Source organism: Girardinichthys multiradiatus, chromosome 9 (assembly GCF_021462225.1).
Source record: "Girardinichthys multiradiatus isolate DD_20200921_A chromosome 9, DD_fGirMul_XY1, whole genome shotgun sequence".
NCBI lineage: Eukaryota > Metazoa > Chordata > Actinopteri > Cyprinodontiformes > Goodeidae > Girardinichthys > Girardinichthys multiradiatus.
The window spans coordinates 34643730-34662536 of NC_061802.1; the positions used below are offsets into that span (position 1 = coordinate 34643730).

At 38.1% G+C, this 18807-nt stretch overlaps 2 protein-coding genes across 5 annotated transcripts; one reads left to right on the plus strand and one right to left on the minus strand.

Annotated features, from left to right (window-relative positions):
* Positions 1–1128: 1128 nt before the first annotated feature.
* On the minus strand, positions 1129–9083 carry LOC124873922 (cytochrome P450 2J2-like). 3 transcript variants are annotated; one of them, XM_047374977.1, is made up of 6 exons: positions 8906–9077; positions 7675–7834; positions 7251–7336; positions 6945–6969; positions 6074–6261; positions 1129–2824 (listed from the first exon to the last, which is right to left on the minus strand). In XM_047374977.1, exons 3-6 carry the CDS (start codon positions 7257–7259, stop codon positions 2663–2665), a joined length of 384 nt encoding a protein of 127 aa, XP_047230933.1. In that variant the 5' UTR covers positions 7260–7336; positions 7675–7834; positions 8906–9077; the 3' UTR covers positions 1129–2662. The 3 variants fall into 3 exon arrangements, 2 of the variants coding, with proteins under 2 accessions (XP_047230933.1, XP_047230932.1); XM_047374976.1 differs by lacking the exon at positions 6945–6969 and adding an exon at positions 6357–6549 and having other exon boundaries at positions 8906–9075; XR_007039666.1 differs by lacking the exon at positions 1129–2824 and adding an exon at positions 6357–6549 and having other exon boundaries at positions 6123–6261; positions 8906–9083.
* On the plus strand, positions 8846–18259 carry LOC124873921 (cytochrome P450 2J2-like). 2 transcript variants are annotated; one of them, XM_047374975.1, is made up of 9 exons: positions 8846–8864; positions 10760–10922; positions 12398–12547; positions 12635–12795; positions 12869–13045; positions 16095–16236; positions 16357–16544; positions 16637–16778; positions 17650–18259. In XM_047374975.1, exons 2-9 carry the CDS (start codon positions 10835–10837, stop codon positions 17823–17825), a joined length of 1224 nt encoding a protein of 407 aa, XP_047230931.1. In that variant the 5' UTR covers positions 8846–8864; positions 10760–10834; the 3' UTR covers positions 17826–18259. The 2 variants fall into 2 exon arrangements, with proteins under 2 accessions (XP_047230931.1, XP_047230930.1); XM_047374974.1 differs by lacking the exon at positions 8846–8864 and adding an exon at positions 10050–10409.
* The last annotated feature ends 548 nt before the right edge of the window (positions 18260–18807 follow it).

Here is an 18807-nt window from a genome sequence, read left to right on the forward strand (position 1 = left end):
TCTCATGCACCAGCTTCCTTCCACGGTCATAGAATATGCATGTTAGCTTGACTGGTATTTTTAAGCTGCCTTTAGTATAGTGTGTGCATGCACAGTTATTTGTCCTGTGCGTCTCTGTGTCTCTCCATGATGGACTGGCAACATGTCCACTGGTGAGTCAATGATCAATGACTTCTGGAAATAGGCACGAGTAACCATGCAAAGATAGGCTGGAGCAGACATTGGATTGATTTTAAGTTTACTCGCGTTATCTTTGTTTGATTTTAAAAATTGTTAATCTCAAACATTTAAGGTGACAAAAAATAAACCTCTCTAAATAAAAGGCTTGTACACACTAAGGGCCCAATAACAAAAGTTATAAAAAGGGCCAACAAAAGGCAAAACAGTAAAATGAGAAAAAACAACAGAGGAGAACATAAAGAAAAGAAGTGGGTTACCTGTTGCATGCAAAATGATTGTGGTATTTCAGCCCATGCGAGAACTCTGTATGTACCTCTGTGAACAGCAGGGGGAGTTGGCAGGGTTGCTTAGAGATAAATAACAATTAAGTCGTGTGAGTAACTGGTAGATAAACACATCATACTATTTTGCAAATGGGCCAAGCGTTGTAATAATAAATCTGTAATAAAAAGGTTTAATTACTCAGACGTCCAAAGTTTTCTTCTTGAGTAGATTTTTGTAAGCTGGTATTCTAGGTTCTTGTCGATCCACTCATTTTATATTAAGCATTTTTAGCCATGTAGACATTGACAAGAAGTATGTTTTGTCAAATGGTGTTTACTTTGGAAAATCCAAGTAATGACAAAGGTAGAGCATGAACTAGGATTGCAGGTGTGTTAGAGGTCAGGGCACACCCATAAACAAAGTACTCACATGACCAAAAATGAATTATTATTAATATTAATAATGCCTCAATTTCTGCCTCTGACTTGATTAAATCAAACAGTATGAAATAACTAAATAAACAATCCAAGTTTCAATTTTTATTGTTGAATGTTTTAACCTATTTACTGTACCACTTGACTTGAGTCCCGTTCTTGGCATGTGCTTTTGTCAGACTGATTTCCCTTGAGGAAAACAGGTTGTGTTTTGTGCAGCAGAACTGAAATGCAGACAGGAGCTCAGGAAGAGTATGGTATGGTGAAAGTTTTAATACTAACAAAAAATGCAAAGACACAAAGTCAGGCACAAGGTGAGTGAAGCGTAGAGCACGGACATAAAAAAGACATGAAAACATGGGCATGAACAGGCAACCAAAACAGTAGAATTCAACAATGAGATGAGAAAACCAGAGTTCTAACATACAGGAAAAAATGGGAGAGAGGCACAAAAAGCTGGTGTGAATAATCAGATGACACATGGAGCAGCTGGGACAGAAGGAGCGCAGGGAGACTGAGGAAGAAAATAAACAGGAGACAGAGATACACACAAATCTAAGCATAAAAACACACAATAATGAACTAGGCATTAAGTAAACAAAGAAATTAATTAAAATGGCAACGATAAGGGAGTATAAATAACAGGAAATGAAGAAACAGACATAAAAGAAACTCAGTCACCTAACACCAACATATGACGGTAACAGAGAATATGTGAATGAGCTGTGAATAACCAGGTTTATGTAAACTCTCACCTTCATACAGATCGCATTACACTGATTTCAAACATAGATGTTTTAATACAGCTGTAGAAAAACATTTGTCAAAAGTGTTTTGTTTAAATCAACCAGCCTCTCATGTGTCTTGCATACCACATACTGCATATTTGCTCCCACTGCAACCAGCTGGAACTCAACTCCTGCATTTTTTCTCATGTTGTGTTAAAAGGCTCGGAGAGGGAAACAGTTGCATAACTCGCTGGAGCCTGTGTACTTAAATCACTTCTCACCCAGTTTGTTCTCCACTACTTGCCTATCTATTAAAGCTTTTTCAAACAGCTTTTATTTTTATTTTTTCTTATTCAAGCTTTTTGGATCAATTTGGTCTACTGGTTGGCTGTTGTTGAATTTTATTTTGTTGCTTTTAATTCTTGAGTGATTGGTTGCTGGTTGTTAGGACTCAAAAGCCCCAATCACCCCACCCCACCCTGGTCTCTGGCCACAGGCTGTGTCTCTTCTTGGTAACTAAATGCTTCCAAACAAAAGGAAGTATTCTTTGTTTTTGTTTTTCTTTATCTTTTTCAGTCAAAAATTCTAAAAAATCTAAATTTTTCACAGACCAAATAAGTTTAAACGTAAACATGAAATATAGTTAATACTTTTATCAAACTTTTAAAATTGGCTGGTTTAATTCATGATAGCGTTTTTTTTATGACATTTTCTGTATATACACAAATCAGATTTTTATGATAATATGGGATTGATGTATAGTGGTTTTTGAACTGATTGATTTAAAAATATTCAGTTAAGTACAATATATATTTTAAGGCAAATTATTTGTAAAGCCATGAAATTTGATGATGTTGAACTTACTCCACAGTACCTAATTGTGATTGTCAAACTGATTTCATAAAAGGAGATCTCACACTCTAATCTATAAAAAAAAAACATTGCACACTTTATTTTAATATTCAGAGAATTGACAGCAGGCACATTGTCCACATCCATTTCTCTCCATATTTTATACATTAGAAGAGAAACTGTGCTCATTTTAACGAGGTGTAACTAAGAGGTGGTAAGGCTTGGGAGAACGAGTAGCTCCCAGTCTGAACTCCAAGCTTGGCTGTTTTCCAGCAGGAGCTGAGAATGTAAACCTCTGAAGGAGGGAGGTGAAGAAAAGGAATAACTCCATCCTGGCCAGCTGCTCTCCAAGACACACACGCTTACCTATAAATCCAAATACAGGAGGCGATATTTACTATGACAGTGTAAAATAGTAGGAATTGAACCATTGTAAAATAGGGTAAGATGCGAGAGGCTTCAATGGGTGAGGCTGCATGGAGGAAGGATAAATATCACTTATCCCACTGCTAAAATTCAGCGTTTGTTGCTTAAATTCTGCCAGCTGCAGGTTCAGCAGTGAGTTAATCTCAAACTCAGGCTATGAAAATTACTCCAACTTTGGTTATTATCTGTGTCCTGGTCAAATTAAAGGAGCAATATTGGTGCAGTAATCCTTGAATGATTGTTATTTGTTGAGTATGCAGACAATAGATCAAGGTGAGGAAAGTTCATATTTGCTGTGCTACTAAATAACCTAATAATTGCAAATCATACTTTAACAGCTTCACATAACTTATCAAGTTTGTGCTTTCCAAGGAATCCATGAAATCTTAAGTGTGTCCAGATGTTCACTTTCGAAACACATTGTGGTTTCACAGCTGTTTAATCTCTCCTTGCTGTGAGCTTCATTCCTCTATGACATCAAGCCGTATTTACTTTACGATAATGTAAATAGAGGTGCTTTGGGCAACTACTTATGATTCTTTGGTTCTTATGGGTAGTTGACATTACCACATAACACCTCATCTAACTGAAGCACTTCCTGCAATGGCAGGGTTGTGGAGACTCTAGAGCCTTTTCTAGCTGCGCCTAAGGTGGTCTCCACCTTTGAAAGGGCTTCAGTCCATATACTTTACACAGATATAAACAATATAAATACCCGTACATTGACACATACTCTTAAAATTTAGGGCTATTTAGAGTCACCATTTAGGATGTTTCTGGAGTACCTGAAAACCAGCGATATGCAGAAGCACAACATTTAAACCCTACAGCTTCTAAGCTGAATTTACACTGGCTACCATCTAAAAAGGCAGATAAGAGCAGTTAACCTGAAGACACTCTGAAAAATCGAATGCTGTCAGATCTCAGGGGATTTTCAGCTTGATTGGTCCAGACTAGTGACCGTCTTATGAAAAGTAAAAATTTTTGCTTTTTCTGATCAGTGTAACATAAGATCTACTAAGTAACACTCTTCAGTGCTGAAGTTGTTGCTGAGGGAAGAAGTTAATTATGAGTAATGAGACGTTTAAAAAGAAGTCAGGAGAAGCACCAAAGATGTGAAAAGCTTTAAAAAAAATGAGGGATGCGAAATGTTCATTTAGATCACTAGAGCCAAAAACAAGACTTTGGTGGGTCATTATGCTACTATGCCATTTAACAGTTTTGAAGTCATGGTTCTTTTGTACCCATTTTTTTAAATGAATAGACATCTACCAATTTATGCATTCTTTAATGCATTCTTGCCACTGAGTAGTTTTATTGAATTGTCAAATGAGCATTATTCAATAAACAGCTTTAGAACCATAACATAAGGTGATTGTATTTACTTGACATGGAAAATAAATAGCACTATGTGTATGTGTGACGTGTTGAAAGGATGACGAAGATTTATTGCACAAACAGCTGGTTTATCATAGAGCACGAGCGGCTATTCTGAATTGTCACTCACGGAAAATTATAAATAAATGCTTAAAAACACGCTGGATGTCCCAGACCATAAGGCTGCCACAAGGATGGCACAGCCTGCCACCGGAACTACCAGTTCTGCCTGCCACTGCCACAAATTGAGCTCAGCCCTGCTGCAATTCAATCAATTTCTCGGCACGTTTGCAATGTAATGCAATGCAGACGTGCACAGCGCCCCCTACCGAACAAGATGGGTAGCTCGGTCAGCAGGGAGCTGAGGAAGAGCGGCTACTGACGTCACTCTGCTGCGCCCGCCGCTCGGAATACTTTTTCGTTTTCGAGTTCTGGGCAGGACTTTGCGGGCAGACCACAAAAACAAAAAAGCAATGTCTGCTTTGTTTTCTTTTTGATTATGGCATAAAATGTGCAGTCGTGAAGAAGAAAATGCAAATTGGATGATTGATTACTAATTTTATTTATGGGTCAAATAATGCAGCCGCATTCTTAATATGAAAAAGCATTTCTGGAAATGCTTTTTCATTTTCAAATTTTACATTTCAAATTGAATTTTGGTATCTATTTGCTGGGGTACATTTTGAAAAATAAATCTCAAATGTCTTTTTCTTTTTCATTTTAATTAAGTGAAGGAATGAGCAGTCTTGAAGAAGAAAATTAAAATGCAAATAGGATTATTGATAACTAATTTCATTTATGAGTCAAACAATGCAGCCACATTCTTAAAATGAAAAAGCATTTCTGAAAATGCTTTTTCATTTGAAATATGGTAACAATTTGCTTCCATAAGAAAGTGTTCAGGGTTGAAGGACTGTGGAGTTTCCAACATTGACTCATCATGGAGGACAGAGGGAAGTGTAGGGATAATCACGGTTCCCTGAGAATTAGAATATGAATTAAAAGGATAAATAAATGAAGGGTTTTTGAGTACTAGCAGACATGATTTCCACGTCTAAGGTTAAGTATTCAAAAGCTGCTGCATCACTTTTAAGTGGAGACCGTAGTTTAGGTCCTATCCTGCTTTAATCATTGCTTCATTAAACTTTTCATTTTTATGAGGTAAAATATTAATTTCCATTGTTATGCGAAAGATAATGGAATCTAACATTTCATGAAAATAGCAAAATACTTTTTTTTTTTTGAAATCTTCCCTGAACTGGATAAATTAAATTTTTTATGTAAAGATGATGGAAATAAACTTATTTAGTTGATACAATTTTACAATCTTCTGCTGTTACCTTCTGGTGCATTTGAATTTGAAATTCAACAAAGAACTTCGTTGAGTTATCAAAACAGTTTTTTTTTGTTTGTTTTTTATAAAGGTCACTTCCTCAGAAGGTTCACCACTGCTTAATTTTTTTTTCATCTGTAGATTATGATTCTCACTGTGGTTCACTGGAGCCCCAAAGTTTTAGAAATGGCTTTTTAACATTTTCAAGTCACCTCCTGATAGAGGTCAGTGACATTTGATCTCTTTGGATCTCTCTGATCTTCCATTTCATTAGATCAGGAATTGATGTTAAGCTTTTTGAGATCTTTCTATTACTTAACCCAGTGGTAGCCACAATCATATTTTCATGGAGACCAATGCTGGTTTGGGATAGGTTTTCCCTTTGCTTAAGTTATGTTTCACATTAAAATTTGTTTGATGATCTGAAACACTTAAATGCAACAAAAAGATATTTGTGAATGCTTTTTACAGCACTGTACCTTTGGGATAGAGTATTTATCCAATGTGGTGTCACTGTTTGCAACGCAGGCTAGATTAAGTGGAACGATGTTACCCATCCTCTGTATCTCGTGGATGACTGCATTGGTGTAGGGCATGTTGTCTCTGTCAGACACAGAGGGCTGCCTGGATGGACCAATCACAGCATCTATCTCAGCCTGGACACGCACTGCGCACACAGTAAACATGACAAAATATACGTTTTTACACTCCAGAGATTAAGAAATGTTTTTGTTAAGGAGTGAGATTGTGCAAACAACATACATTTATAGGTAATTAAAGATGGTAGAAAAAGCATAGCAGTATTTATAAACAGGCCTTGTATATCAGGATAGTAGATTATGTACAGCAGCCCCCAGTGTAAAGTCGTAGTGGTAGTTTCAGTTCCAGCAGCAAACAGGTCCAGAGTGCAGACACATAAATCGCTGAGCTCAAAACCAGAATCTTTGTTTTCTTTCTATTAAAGATAAAAGAAACAGATGTGACAGCCTGTTTTTGTTTTAAAGGACTCAAATTCAGAGTAGAGCATAAATCTGTTTGGATAATTTAATCCGAAAAGGTAAGGAAAACACTTACAAAACAGGTCTTGCACAAAGAGATATATGAAATGAAATCCTGTAAGCTCTGGAAACACAGAGCAACAGGCATGAAGTGAACAGCAAGGATCCAGCTGAGAGCAAAGAGAACCAATGTGTATACAGTATATACTGAGGCAGGGGTGGAGAAATGACATGCAAACCAGAAGGAATGAATACAGCTGAGGCAGAGAGATGGCAGAGCAATTAGGGAATGTGTGGAGCAGCTGAGACAGAAGAAAAGAGCAAACCAGAGAAGGGTGAAAAAACAAATTACCATCAATAGAGCTAAAGAAGAAACCCTAGAGAAAAATGTCAAACAGAGATCAAACAAGAAATTAAATTCAGAAAAAGATTTACAAGAGAAAAACAAAGGAATAAATTAATGGAATACACCTAACAATGAGCACAAGGAAAATAACTGATATGTCAAAACCCAAGCAGCAACAATGAAACAGAATATGGCAAAACCTTAAGAATCAAAAAAAATAAATAAATAAAATGATGAAAAGCATGAACACATTGAAAACCAAAACCTAACACCGCCGGATCGTGACATTCTGAGAGCAATCAGAAGACTCACCTCTCCCATTTCTATCAGGCAGGAGTCAATGTAGTCTCTTGGAGATGAGGGGTCAAGGTTCTCTCTGTGTTCTTTGATTCAAATTTCTGTAAAGTCAAGTAGCTTCTGTAAGAGCTTCAGTATTTTTTTATGTGGTCCAGGCAACCACCTCATCAACCCAGAAATGGAATTGTAAATAAAAGAACAGTGTTTGTATTCAAATAATATTACAGTAGAAATAGAGTAAACACCCTTTTATACAATATGGACTTCACACACTTTAGTTTTAAAATAATTTCTAAAGTAACCTCAAGTGTAGAAAAAACATGTTGATGGAAAACATGCAAAGCACTTTCAATGTTCAATGCTGCTTGTAAAGGATAAAATATACAAAAAGTGCATCATTTCAAGATAAAATGCAATGTGTTCTTTTAGAGAAGCTTACCTGAACTGACAAACCTCCCTGTAAGTGAACGATCTCATTGAAGTACTGAAGAATAGTCTGGTACTGCTTGTCATTGTACTCAAATCAATTCCCAAACACCAACAGCAAATGATGTTGGACACAGCGTTGTTTATCAGTGCCTGACCATTAAAAGGCTTACCTGTGGAGAATTAAAAGAATAGAGACCTTTTGATAAAAGAGTGAATGTTTGAAAAAGTAGAAAACCCCTCTAGCTTGGTGAATTAAGAAAACACATTCGGGTGCAACAACTTTTTCCGAAGATCTGACCGTACATCCAATAGAAATCAATAACACTGTTACAGTTTAATGAATATTATAAAAAATCAGAAATTTGTGACTGACAAATTCAACTGCAACATTCATGGTGGGGTCACAATTTGGCAGAAGCAACATGAAAGCATCTATTCATGGTTCAGGCTGCTGCTGCTGCTGCTGCAGAGCCTGCTGTTGGTACAGCTGTTGGAGGAGAAGATGGTTGAAAGGTGGATTTGGTCCTGGGATCACAGTGTGAACAAATAACCATTCCAGAGAAGATAAATGCGTAGTTCCCCCTGCTTTCAGGTACCAGCCTGGAATGTTAGAAACGCTGGTATCTGCTGCAATCAGAAGACAGAGAGGAGAGAGCAGCAAACCAGCAAGCTTCTCCACAGATGGGGGAACATTGCAGATGACCATTTAAGCTTATGCTACTGACATCATGTACAATACAGCAAATACTTATTTTCCCCATGTACATTTTCCTTCTGTGTATATAGATAATCGCACTTTATCTTGTCTAGAGTGTGTATTTATGTGTGTATGTGTATGTATAGATGCACACACACATCTATCTCTCTTTCTCTCTCTCTCTCTCTTTATTTATTTATTTATTTATTTATTTATTAATATATGCCATACCCACAGTGGGTGTGTGCAGGTTTTGTGCTCATGTTAGCCCAATCACCATGGCCTTTTAAGGAGTATGAACCGTCAGAGTTCAGAAGGTGGCTGTAATGCACACTTCACGTTGTTTGCAAGCCGCCAATAAAAATTAGAAGAAGAAGAAAAAAAGGAGGCTGTTGAAACTATTTAATTTCCCCCTAGGGGGATAATAAAGTATATATCTGTCAGAGTCTGAGGTAGTTTTGGACCAAAATGCAAACAGAGACCAGGGCTCGGCATGTTGTAGAGTAAGTTCTACTTTAATAAAGGCTCGTAGTTCAACACTTACAAGTTCGCTGGAGATTCACAGATGAAATACTCTGCTAGCACAATGCAGGAAAACACAAGGAGCTCGAGGAGAGACGTGACATTTCATGGCTTGCATGACGTGAGGAACCAGTAGAGAACAATGAACATAGACCAGGTTAAATGCAGGGAGAGGAGGAGAGTGGACCAATGAGAGGAAAGCTAAGGTGATCTGATGATTAGTGAAAACAGGTGCAAGAACCGGCTGTGGAGACTGAGGGACTGGTGGTTACTAAGGTGATTAATGCTGAAGAACGCAGGGACACGAGGAACTAAACTAGACTGAAAACGTAAACAAACTAGAAACCAGGAAGTGGGACACTGGGTAATAAAGAGACAATAAATAAGCAGCATAAAGACGAAGTAAAATATTGAAATACCCCTGCTGTCAATCCACTCAAAACCAACAACACTCACTATCGCCTCCATCTCGCGACTGCTCTACTACAGCCAAAGGTCAATCAGGTAGGTTATGAAAGAACATGCGACAGAGTGTATTTAGCTTTCAGAATAAAAGCACTTGAGCAACTGCATAAGTACACAATGCTCTTTAAACGTAAAAGAGTTCTCTTATGGTTGGTAAGATAATGTGAACACTTTAGCAAGTTTTTCTAAGCTCTGAAATGGTTTGAGTTTTTTGTTAACTGAAAACACTGAGAAGAAGTTAACAAAAATTTGAGGAATTGAATTTGAATTGAAAAATATAGATGCTGGATAAAAATTCCAAAGGCTGATAAAATGCACACCCAGTGACACAATGACTACTGACTTTGGGGGTTACCATTGGTCCAAGACAACACTAGAAGCCTGATTACTAAAACATTAGCAAACCGTTTTATATGGAAATTTACAGAAAATTTAGAAAGATAAACAACACAAGAGGTATTCTCTTGTGTTGTTTATATTTCTTAGTTTGTCTTTTATTGGGCTCCACAATGAAAAGCATTGTCATCACAAATCAAGAAGTTCTCCTGTTTGAATTCAGGCTTTGTTGGTTATTCTGTGTGGAGTTTAGATATTTTCCCTGCATATGGGTGGGATTTCGCATTCTAATGACCTCTGTGCCATATACATTCTTATAGTCTGCAGCTGACTGGGAAACTTTCAACTCTGCCCATGTTTCTTTCTGTTACTGGGTCTGGAGAGGCCACCAGTGTTATATAACTTTACTGGTGCCAGGTTTTTTTTTCCCCCGTTATCTTCATTCCTGTCTCAGTACACTCACAGTCCAGCCTGCAAGAACAAGCTCAGTTTTTCTTTTTAGCAAGGCTTTTTTTAAAGCTTTTTTAAAGGCTTTTTTCACCATGATTTTCCAAGCTCTCTTTGATTCCATGGACTTTAGTGCCTGGATTCTGTTGGGATTTGTACTGTTGTTAATATTTGATTTTGTGAAAAACGGGAAGCCTGCTAACTTTCCACCCGGACCCTGGGCTGCACCTCTTGTAGGAAATGTTCTCACTTCGCTGGACTTCAAGACCATGGGAAAGGTTAACAAGAATGCTTGTTTAAATATGGGCATGTATGTGCACATTTCTGAACAGGAGTGTGTGGAGCAGATTTTATGCTTTTAATCCCATAGAGGAATTTATCTATTAAACACATAGAAGTTTTAACTTAAAGGAACAGTGAAACTCCAAACTCCAAAAGTTACCCGAAACCCAATAAAAATTTACATTTAACATCCATTGTTTATATTTTGTACTCATATCCACCAGTTGTTCATTTTTTTGTTGATGTTTTTATATCTTAATTTGATAAACAACTGTGTATATCTTTGATCATCATCCTCATTGCAAAATATTTCCTAATGCTTTATGTCATTTGTTTTTAAATGCAGATTGCAAAGAAATATGGTCCTGTGTTCAGCGTGAGGAAAGGCAGTAAGAGGCTGGTGTTTATTTCAGGGCACAAGATGGTCAAAGAGGCTCTTGTGAACCAGCTGGACAGCTTCGTTGATCGGCCAGTTGTTCCTCTTTTTCATGTTATCTTCAAGGGCCTTGGTGAGTAGTTAAACAGGTGGTGCAATACTTTATCAGCCCCATTCTACATTGAATAACAATCTTCATGCAAGCTTATTCCTTTTTCCAGCAGTCCTTGGGTAAGAAACTTGAGGACATGCTGCACTGGTCATCAGTGTATTCCAGGGCAACACAGAAAGACATATAAGATAAATAACCATTTAAAGGGACACTCACACCGGAGCAGTAACACACACAGACTAACCTCCACATAACTTTGTAAACATGACAGTTAAGTAGCGAGCTAAAACTGAATTTAGCAAACGACAGTGATATTAAATTTTTCAATAAAGGAATGGCTTCTTATTTAAAGTGATTACCTTTAATATTTCTTTTTTCATATGTAATTTCCAGCGTTCCTGGTTATGTTTCCTGAGCTTGGAAGAAAACACTGGGTGAAAATGATTAGACAGAATACTGTATTGTTTCCTTTTTGTTAAGTAAAGCATAAATTAAAGAAATTATTGGATCTGGTAATGCTTATTTCCTGCACAGTTTTGAATAGTTTGCCTTTACTTCTACACTTGCAAATGTACTTGCAACTTTTTCCAGAAAGTTCACCCTAATCAGCAATAAGTTATGTAATTCAGAAGAAATTTGTTATGTTAAACTGTGACGTATTTCGTAAATATGTCTATACTTTCTTTTTAAGTTAAAGTTATGAAGTTATAAAAACTTAGGTAAAAAGACCACATCTAACCCACTCCCAGTTCAGCTCATAACCACAGTATGAAAGCATCTCATGCCATATTTTCTTCATGTCAAATCCTCACTCTTGCCTTCTCTTTCAATGTTTATTCTTCCTTGTCTTTCAGCAATACCAAGGGAGGTTTTATTTTGTATATGCTTCGCCCTTTAGGGCTATCGCTAGTGAGTTTATCCCTTCATGCGCATGTGAGCACTAAAAGCTTTAGTCCACACCCACCTGCTGAGTGGGCCTCACCCAGTCACTATAATTTGTGCTAAGAACAGCTCCCATGTTTCCTTTAGCGTCAGCTAAAAGCACCTGAGAGAAAGAAACTCTAAAGAGCAAGAAGAATGGCTAGTGGCAACACCATCCGTCTTTGCCTGGCATGTCAGACAAGCTACATCATGAGTTATGACCTGCATGCCACCTGCGAGGACTGTCTCAGACCTGACCTTGTAGGTCTAGCCCTACCCCCATAGCTCTACTGCCCATCATGCATGCATCTCCCTCTGGAGACCAAACACCCCAACAACACTGCACCCCTGCCACACCCCAAACATCCCCTGAGTCCCCAAATCTTTTGTGTCTATGTCCAGGTAAAATGTTATGCAACTGGGTATGTACAAAATGCATTAAAATTGGGGCTGGAGTGGGTGTTTCTAAGACCCCACTGCAGTTCAAGTACTGTTTAGTGTCCATTTAAAAAGTCTTCCATGAATATTTGCGCTAAATGTTTCTCCTAAAATAGTTTAATGTAACATTGTTACAGGTATAGCTCTGAGTAATGGCTACTTGTGGAAAAAACAGAGGAAGTTTGCAAACGCTCACCTGCGCTACTTTGGAGAAGGAAAGAAATCTCTGGAAAAGTACATTGAAGTTGAGTCCAATTTTCTTTGTGAAGCCTTCAAAGACGAGCAAGGTAAGTGGACATAAACTGAAATCACTAAAAGAATTATCTGTGGATTACAATTTACCCTAATTTAAATTTATTTCTCAATATTTCCAGGAAGGCCATTTAACCCTCACTACACTTTATCAACTGCAGTGAGTAACATAATCTCCTCTGTGGTCTTTGGACATCGATTTGAATACTCAGATCCAAGCTTTCGCGAAGTTCTTGAGCTGGACAACGAAGCTGTTCTTCTGTCTGGTGCCCTTCAGACTCAGGTATTCTTTTCTACACATCAAAAATGATCTTTAGCTTGTGAGCAACTGAGCTGAGAGTCTGTCCCATCAACAGCTCTATGATGCCTTCCCTGGCCTGATGAAGTACCTGCCAGGACCTCACCAGACTGTTCATGCCAACTACAGGAGGATCTTGACATTTTTAGAAAAGGAGATAGAGAAGCACATAGAGGAGTGGAACCCAGATGATCCTCGGGATTATATCGACGTATATCTGTCAGAGATGGAGAAGGTGACACATCCAAACAATATGAGACTTCTGTTATTCAGTTCTATCAAAATACTTATTTTTTGCTGCTGGAGGGAAGGAAAACTATGTGGAAGTTCAGGAATATTTGATGAAAACACAAAGTTCTACAGGTTTTGTACTGTTGAAAAGATAGTGTCAAAATGTCTTCACATGAAGTCTGTTGTCAGCAATAATATCCATCTATCAGTCCGTGTTCAATTTCCACGGTTACCAACCTTTGTACTGGGTGGTGCTAGTCTCCACTCTTTCGTTATCCCTGCATCTGGTTTTCAATCAGACCTACACCAGCCCATCAGGATGTGCTTTTCCCTGCAGACCCACTGCTTTTTTGCCTGGACAGAAAAAATAGAATTGCCAGGCTCAGAAAAAAAAATGCTATTGAGATGGTCAAAAGCAAAAAGACAACAGTCTTTTATTTGTGGGTGCACATGTCGCTGGTGTACTTGGATTTGTTAATAAGCCACCCTCTTATCCAAGGAGCAAACATTAGCAGGAAAAAGCTGAGGTGTACTTGTTCCCTGGAGGCTAGCTAAGCTCCGTAGATCTGCACACTGCATTACAACCATCCTTAGTTGGTCAGTTTGGTCAGAAAATCCTCCGCTGTTAGTAGTTGGTCACAACAAGGCACCCAACAATCTTTCATTCATCATTGAAGGTTACCCTTATTTCCAGCAAAAACAGAACAAAAAAAATCCAATGTAGGACATAATACAAAAAACTATTTTTCATAAGCAAAAAGCCAGTTGTGAATGTGCACACAGCCGTTAATGTCAGAATTCTTAGGTGTTTGGATTTTGTTGTTCCTTAGGGTTTGTTTTTCAGCATCTGTTGTTCTTAGGTCTTGCCTGTGATCATTATTGTTTATGGTTCTTCAGATGATGCTTTAGGTTTAGCTTGTTACTTATTCTTGTATTCTGTTCTTGCTAGTTTATGTTATTTTACATCTGTGAGAGTTTCCTTCGGTTGGATTGTTTCATTGTATCTCTGTTTAGTTAATTCATGCTTTAGTTACTACCCCCTGTCACAGTCATCGTGTAATCAGTTTCATTCAGTCCACCTGTGCTATACCAATCAGTCTCCCTGCCTCACTTGTTTGTTGCTTATATAATCTTCAGTTCTGCTTACTCGCTGTTGGTTCATACTGTTTGTTCATGCCAAGCGGATCCATGTCCATGCCTGCTTCTTTACTCGTGTCAAGCTGCAAAATTTCGCCCTTTTATTAAACCTTTTCTACGCACCAAGCTGCTGTTCCCTACCCATCTGCATTCTGAGATCCTGTCTAAGAACCACTTTCTGACAGTTAAACAATGTGCATTCAATTCAATTCAGTTTATTTATATAGCGCCAATTCACAACACATTTCGTCTCAAGGCACTTCACAAAAGTCAGGTACATACATTCCAATTAATCCTAACCATTGAACAGTGCAGTCAGATTCAGTTATTTATTCAAATTGGATAAAAGGTTTTTCTATGTAAGGAAACCCAGCAGATTGCATCCAGTCAGTGACTTGCAGCATTCACTCTTCCTGGATGAGCATGTAGAGACAGTGGACAGTCACTGGCGTTGACTTTGCAGCAATCCCTCATACTGAGCATGCACAAACTTAAAGTCTGAAAGAGAGCACATAGAGTTAGTTACAGTAAAGCTCAGTCAGTAGCTATGTCTAGGAGAGAGACAGGGTTAAACACTGAAAGACAGGGCCAGGCCATGTGGATCATTGGTAGAAGGTGAGCATTAAGTTGTTGCCAGCAGAAGCTTGGACAATGCCCCTCTCCAGAAAGGTGTCACAGGTCGACACAGAGTCAGGCCAGGTGTAGCTTCTAGGAAGAGAAAAGAGAGAGAACATAAAGTTAAAAGCTAAAATAACAGCAAATAATGCAAAATTGGAGAGTAGTGTGAGAATGTAGCGAAGAGGGTGAAAGTGGTCATTATGTCCTCCAGCAGCCTAAGTCTATAGCAGCATAACTACAGAGATAGCTCAGGATAACCTAAGCCACTCTAACTATAAGCTTTATCAAAAAGGAAAGTTTTAAGCCTAGCCTTAAAAGTAGACAGGGTGTCTGCCTCACGGACTAAAACCGGGAGCTGGTACCACAGGAGAGGAGCCTGATAATTAAAGGATCTGCCTCCCATTCTACTTCTAGAGACTCTAGGAGCCACCAGTAAACCTGCTGTCTGAGATCGAAGTGCTCTGTTAGGAACGTATGTAACAATCAGATCTCTGATGTATGATGGAGCTAAATCATTAAGGGCTTCATATGTGAGAAGGAGAATTTAAAACTCTATTCTGGATTTAACATGGAGCCAATGAAGGGAAGATAAAATAGGGGAAATATGATCTGTCTTTTCAATTTTCATCAGAACTCTTGCCGCAGCATTTTGAATCAGCTGAAGGCTTTTAACTGCATTTTGTGGACATCCTGATAGTAACGAATTACAATAGTCCAGCCTTGATTATGCAAGGTTTATCATGATTTGGAGGGGTTGGTTTTGTTTTAGGTCTTGTTTCTGATCATCGTTTCTTTTCCAAGTGGTGCTTTAGTTTCTTATTTATTCTTGTGATCTATTCATGAAGCATTCTAGTTTATGTTCTGTAAGAGTTTCCTTGGGTTAAATTGTTTTCCTGTATCTATGTTTATGTTATTGTTAGCACTCCCTGCCTCCGTCAGCCCATAGTCAGCTTCATCTGGTCCACCTGTTTCATTTCAATCAGTTTCCCTGTTTTCTGTGCCATGCTCCTATGTACTCCTCTGTTCTGTTTACGCTTTGCGGATACATACTGCTCATGTCCATGTCTGTTAACCAAGCCAAGCCCTGTTCATCTTGCCTGTCTTTGTTGACACCTGCCTGTAAGTTTTTGTTTTCAGTTCTTAAACGTTTTTTGCTCACCGCATCTCTGCCTGCCCGTCTGCATTCTGAGGTCCACTCCAAGAGCTACTCCTGACACAATTATGTATAAAGTTACAAATCTTAGCACAGCCCTTGGTGTAATTAGATCAAATAACAATAGTTTCTGATGTCTTTTTAGAAAAAAGAGGATCCCCAGGCTGGCTTCAACACTGAAACACTGCTGGTTTCCACTCTTGACCTAATTGAGGCTGGAACTGAAACATCTGCCACCACGTTACGCTGGGCCCTTCTGTACATGTTGCACTACCCAAACATACAGGGTCAGCACCTCATCATAAAAACTAAAATATCCCAGTGAAGGCTAGAAATGGTGTTGGATTTCAGCCAAGACCCTCTCAACCCAGCTTGCTTTACTTTTTTCCTCTTCCCTCCTTCCTCAGAAAAGGTTCAAGCAGAGTTAGATAGAGTAATCGGGCAGTCTCGTCAACCCACCATGGATGACAGGCCAAACTTGCCCTATACCGATGCTGTCATCCACGAGATACAAAGGATGGGAAATATTGTTCCCATGGGATTTCCTAAAATGGCTAGTAAAGACACAACACTCGGAGGTTACTTCATTCCTAAGGTGGGAGAATATGTACCTCAACTCCAACCGATGAATTTTATGTGATAAAATCAGCCACTAATGTCTAAAACATGTCATGTCTCCTGTTTTAGGGAACATATGCCTCAACAATCCTGGCATCTGTGCTGCTTGATGAGAATGAGTGGGCAACTCCAAATGTCTTTAATCCCGAGCATTTCTTGGATTCAGAGGGCAAGTTTGTCAAAAGAGATAGTTTCTTGCCATTTTCAGCAGGTTGGTTTTAAGTTATCTGTTTTATACCTGTTTTATACCTTGTTCTTATGCAATTTCCATTTTAGCTTTCCATACTTTTGCAGATGCAAATTTTCTAAATTGTTCATCCATTCAGGACATTTGAGTAAAAAGTTCAACTAAGACATGCTTGTACAGTGGTGAGGTTTTATTATCTGTATGCTGTACATATCATGGAAACGTACAACACTGAAATTGACTTTTGATATGTGTGGTAAAAGGGCTTTTTAACTTTTATTTGGCATCTGAACTAACTTAGATCAGTATCATTTTAGTCTGTGATGCAAATCATGCCCGATCCATAAGTCCATCGTAAACCCCTGATTTCAAGTGGGCCAGAGGTCAAACCAGGTGTGAAAAGGTGTTTAATGTTTAATTTTCCAGAGTGTTTTTTATGTGACTTGAAAAGTCAGAGTTGCAAAGCATATCCACATACCTGCCACACAAACAAAATATATTGAAGGTTGTCAGTATAAATTGTTAATAATGCTTAACAGTTGGACAACTGTTGTCTTATTAAATCAGTGGCACACATAACATTTAAAATATCATTTTTTTAGCATCTTCCTATTATGTTTAAATGCATAAAATGGAGAGAAACAGTCTTAGCTTGCTTAATAGCCACACAATTAGCAAATTCCACAAATGTTTTGATTTACCTCTAGAATGCGATCTACCTAGCTGTGTCATCATTGCCAGATCCAATTTCCACCTTACAAAACAAAACGCTTTAACACCACTTTTAACTCATCTTTAAAAATAAAATGCATGCACTTGTAAAATATGTTAAATATATTGTAGCGAAACATACACTGAGTGTAGCTAGTCAAGCCTCTCTTATTTTTCACCGCAGGTAAACGTGCGTGTTTGGGGGAACACCTGGCCAGAATGGAGCTCTTCCTCTTCTTTGCAACTGTGCTGCAACGCTTCACTTTTGCTCCGGTTCCAGGAGAAATGCCCAACTTGAAAGGTGTGATGGGCTTCACTCATTCCCCCGACAAATTCAGACTGCTGGCTTTGACACGCTGATGTTCCAACCAATGATGTGTTATGAATAATCACTTTGATATCAGTGTGAGTGTGTGTCCTGATAGACAGTCAAATTCTGTAAATTAGAATGTACATTCTGCATATTCGGTAACATTGCTGTTATATAGGTTTCTGCAGGTGTAGAAACAGTCTTCTAGTATCTTGTAATCTCTTCATTCTTTTCTCTCTATTCTTTTCTCCTCTCCCTTCTTCCTTTTTGCCCCACCTCTCTCTCTTTCTTGCATTTTTTTCCTATTCTTTTCCGTCACCATGTCTATTGCAATTGAAATTATCCCAAAGCAGCTTCCAATAAAGTTTTTATATATATACGTCTATGTCAAGTGGAGCATTATAGCGTTAGCCGTAATTGTGAAAGTAAATGTGTTGGGCTTTTTCTTGGCACTCAGACAACAATTCTGAGTGCTACTCTGCCAGATAGGATACATAAAAAAACTGTTGAATACTGTTCATTAAGCAAATATTTCTTTATTAAAAATGTTTTTATTGGTCTGATGTAATATTGTTATTTTAAATGTAGAATTTGCGTTGGCTTAAGTGGAAAATCATCAAATGTCAGAGAAATTAAGGCATGAAAACCTCAGTCTGTTTTATCAATTTATATAATGTGTTTAACTTAGTGAATTGAGTTACTGTAACAAATGAACTTTTTACGGACTATGATTGTTCATATTTTTCCATATGTATAACATTTGGTGGTTTGAAGAGTTTGTAGGAAAACCATGGAAATACATGGATCAAAACATGTCTAAACTCTTGATCTAGTATTTGCTATAACCTTAAAGTATCTGATTTTTGTATCTGTACTGAGCCAGAAAAATATAGTACGCATTATTCTGACACATCATAAATTTGTTTTACATCACAAAGTGACATTCACAAACTGCTTCCCTGCCTCCTTGTCGCACCTGTTCCCTGTTTTCTCTGATTACCTGCCATTTGTTATCCCTCAGTATATTAGTTG

Coding starts and splice junctions, on each gene's coding strand:
- LOC124873922 (XM_047374976.1), bottom strand. Junction 6,262..6,356: donor ATCTTTAATTACCTATAAAT/GTATGTTGTTTG, acceptor CTGTGTGCGCAG/TGCGTGTCCAGGCTGAGATA. Junction 2,825..6,073: donor ATAAATACTCTATCCCAAAG/GTACAGTGCTGT, acceptor TTGGATTTATAG/GTAAGCGTGTGTGTCTTGGA.
- LOC124873921 (XM_047374974.1), top strand. CDS start 10,227: ATGATTTTCCAAGCTCTCTTTGATTCCATGGACTTTAGTGCCTGGATT. Junction 12,548..12,634: donor AGCCTTCAAAGACGAGCAAG/GTAAGTGGACAT, acceptor CAATATTTCCAG/GAAGGCCATTTAACCCTCAC. Junction 16,237..16,356: donor GCACTACCCAAACATACAGG/GTCAGCACCTCA, acceptor CTCCTTCCTCAG/AAAAGGTTCAAGCAGAGTTA.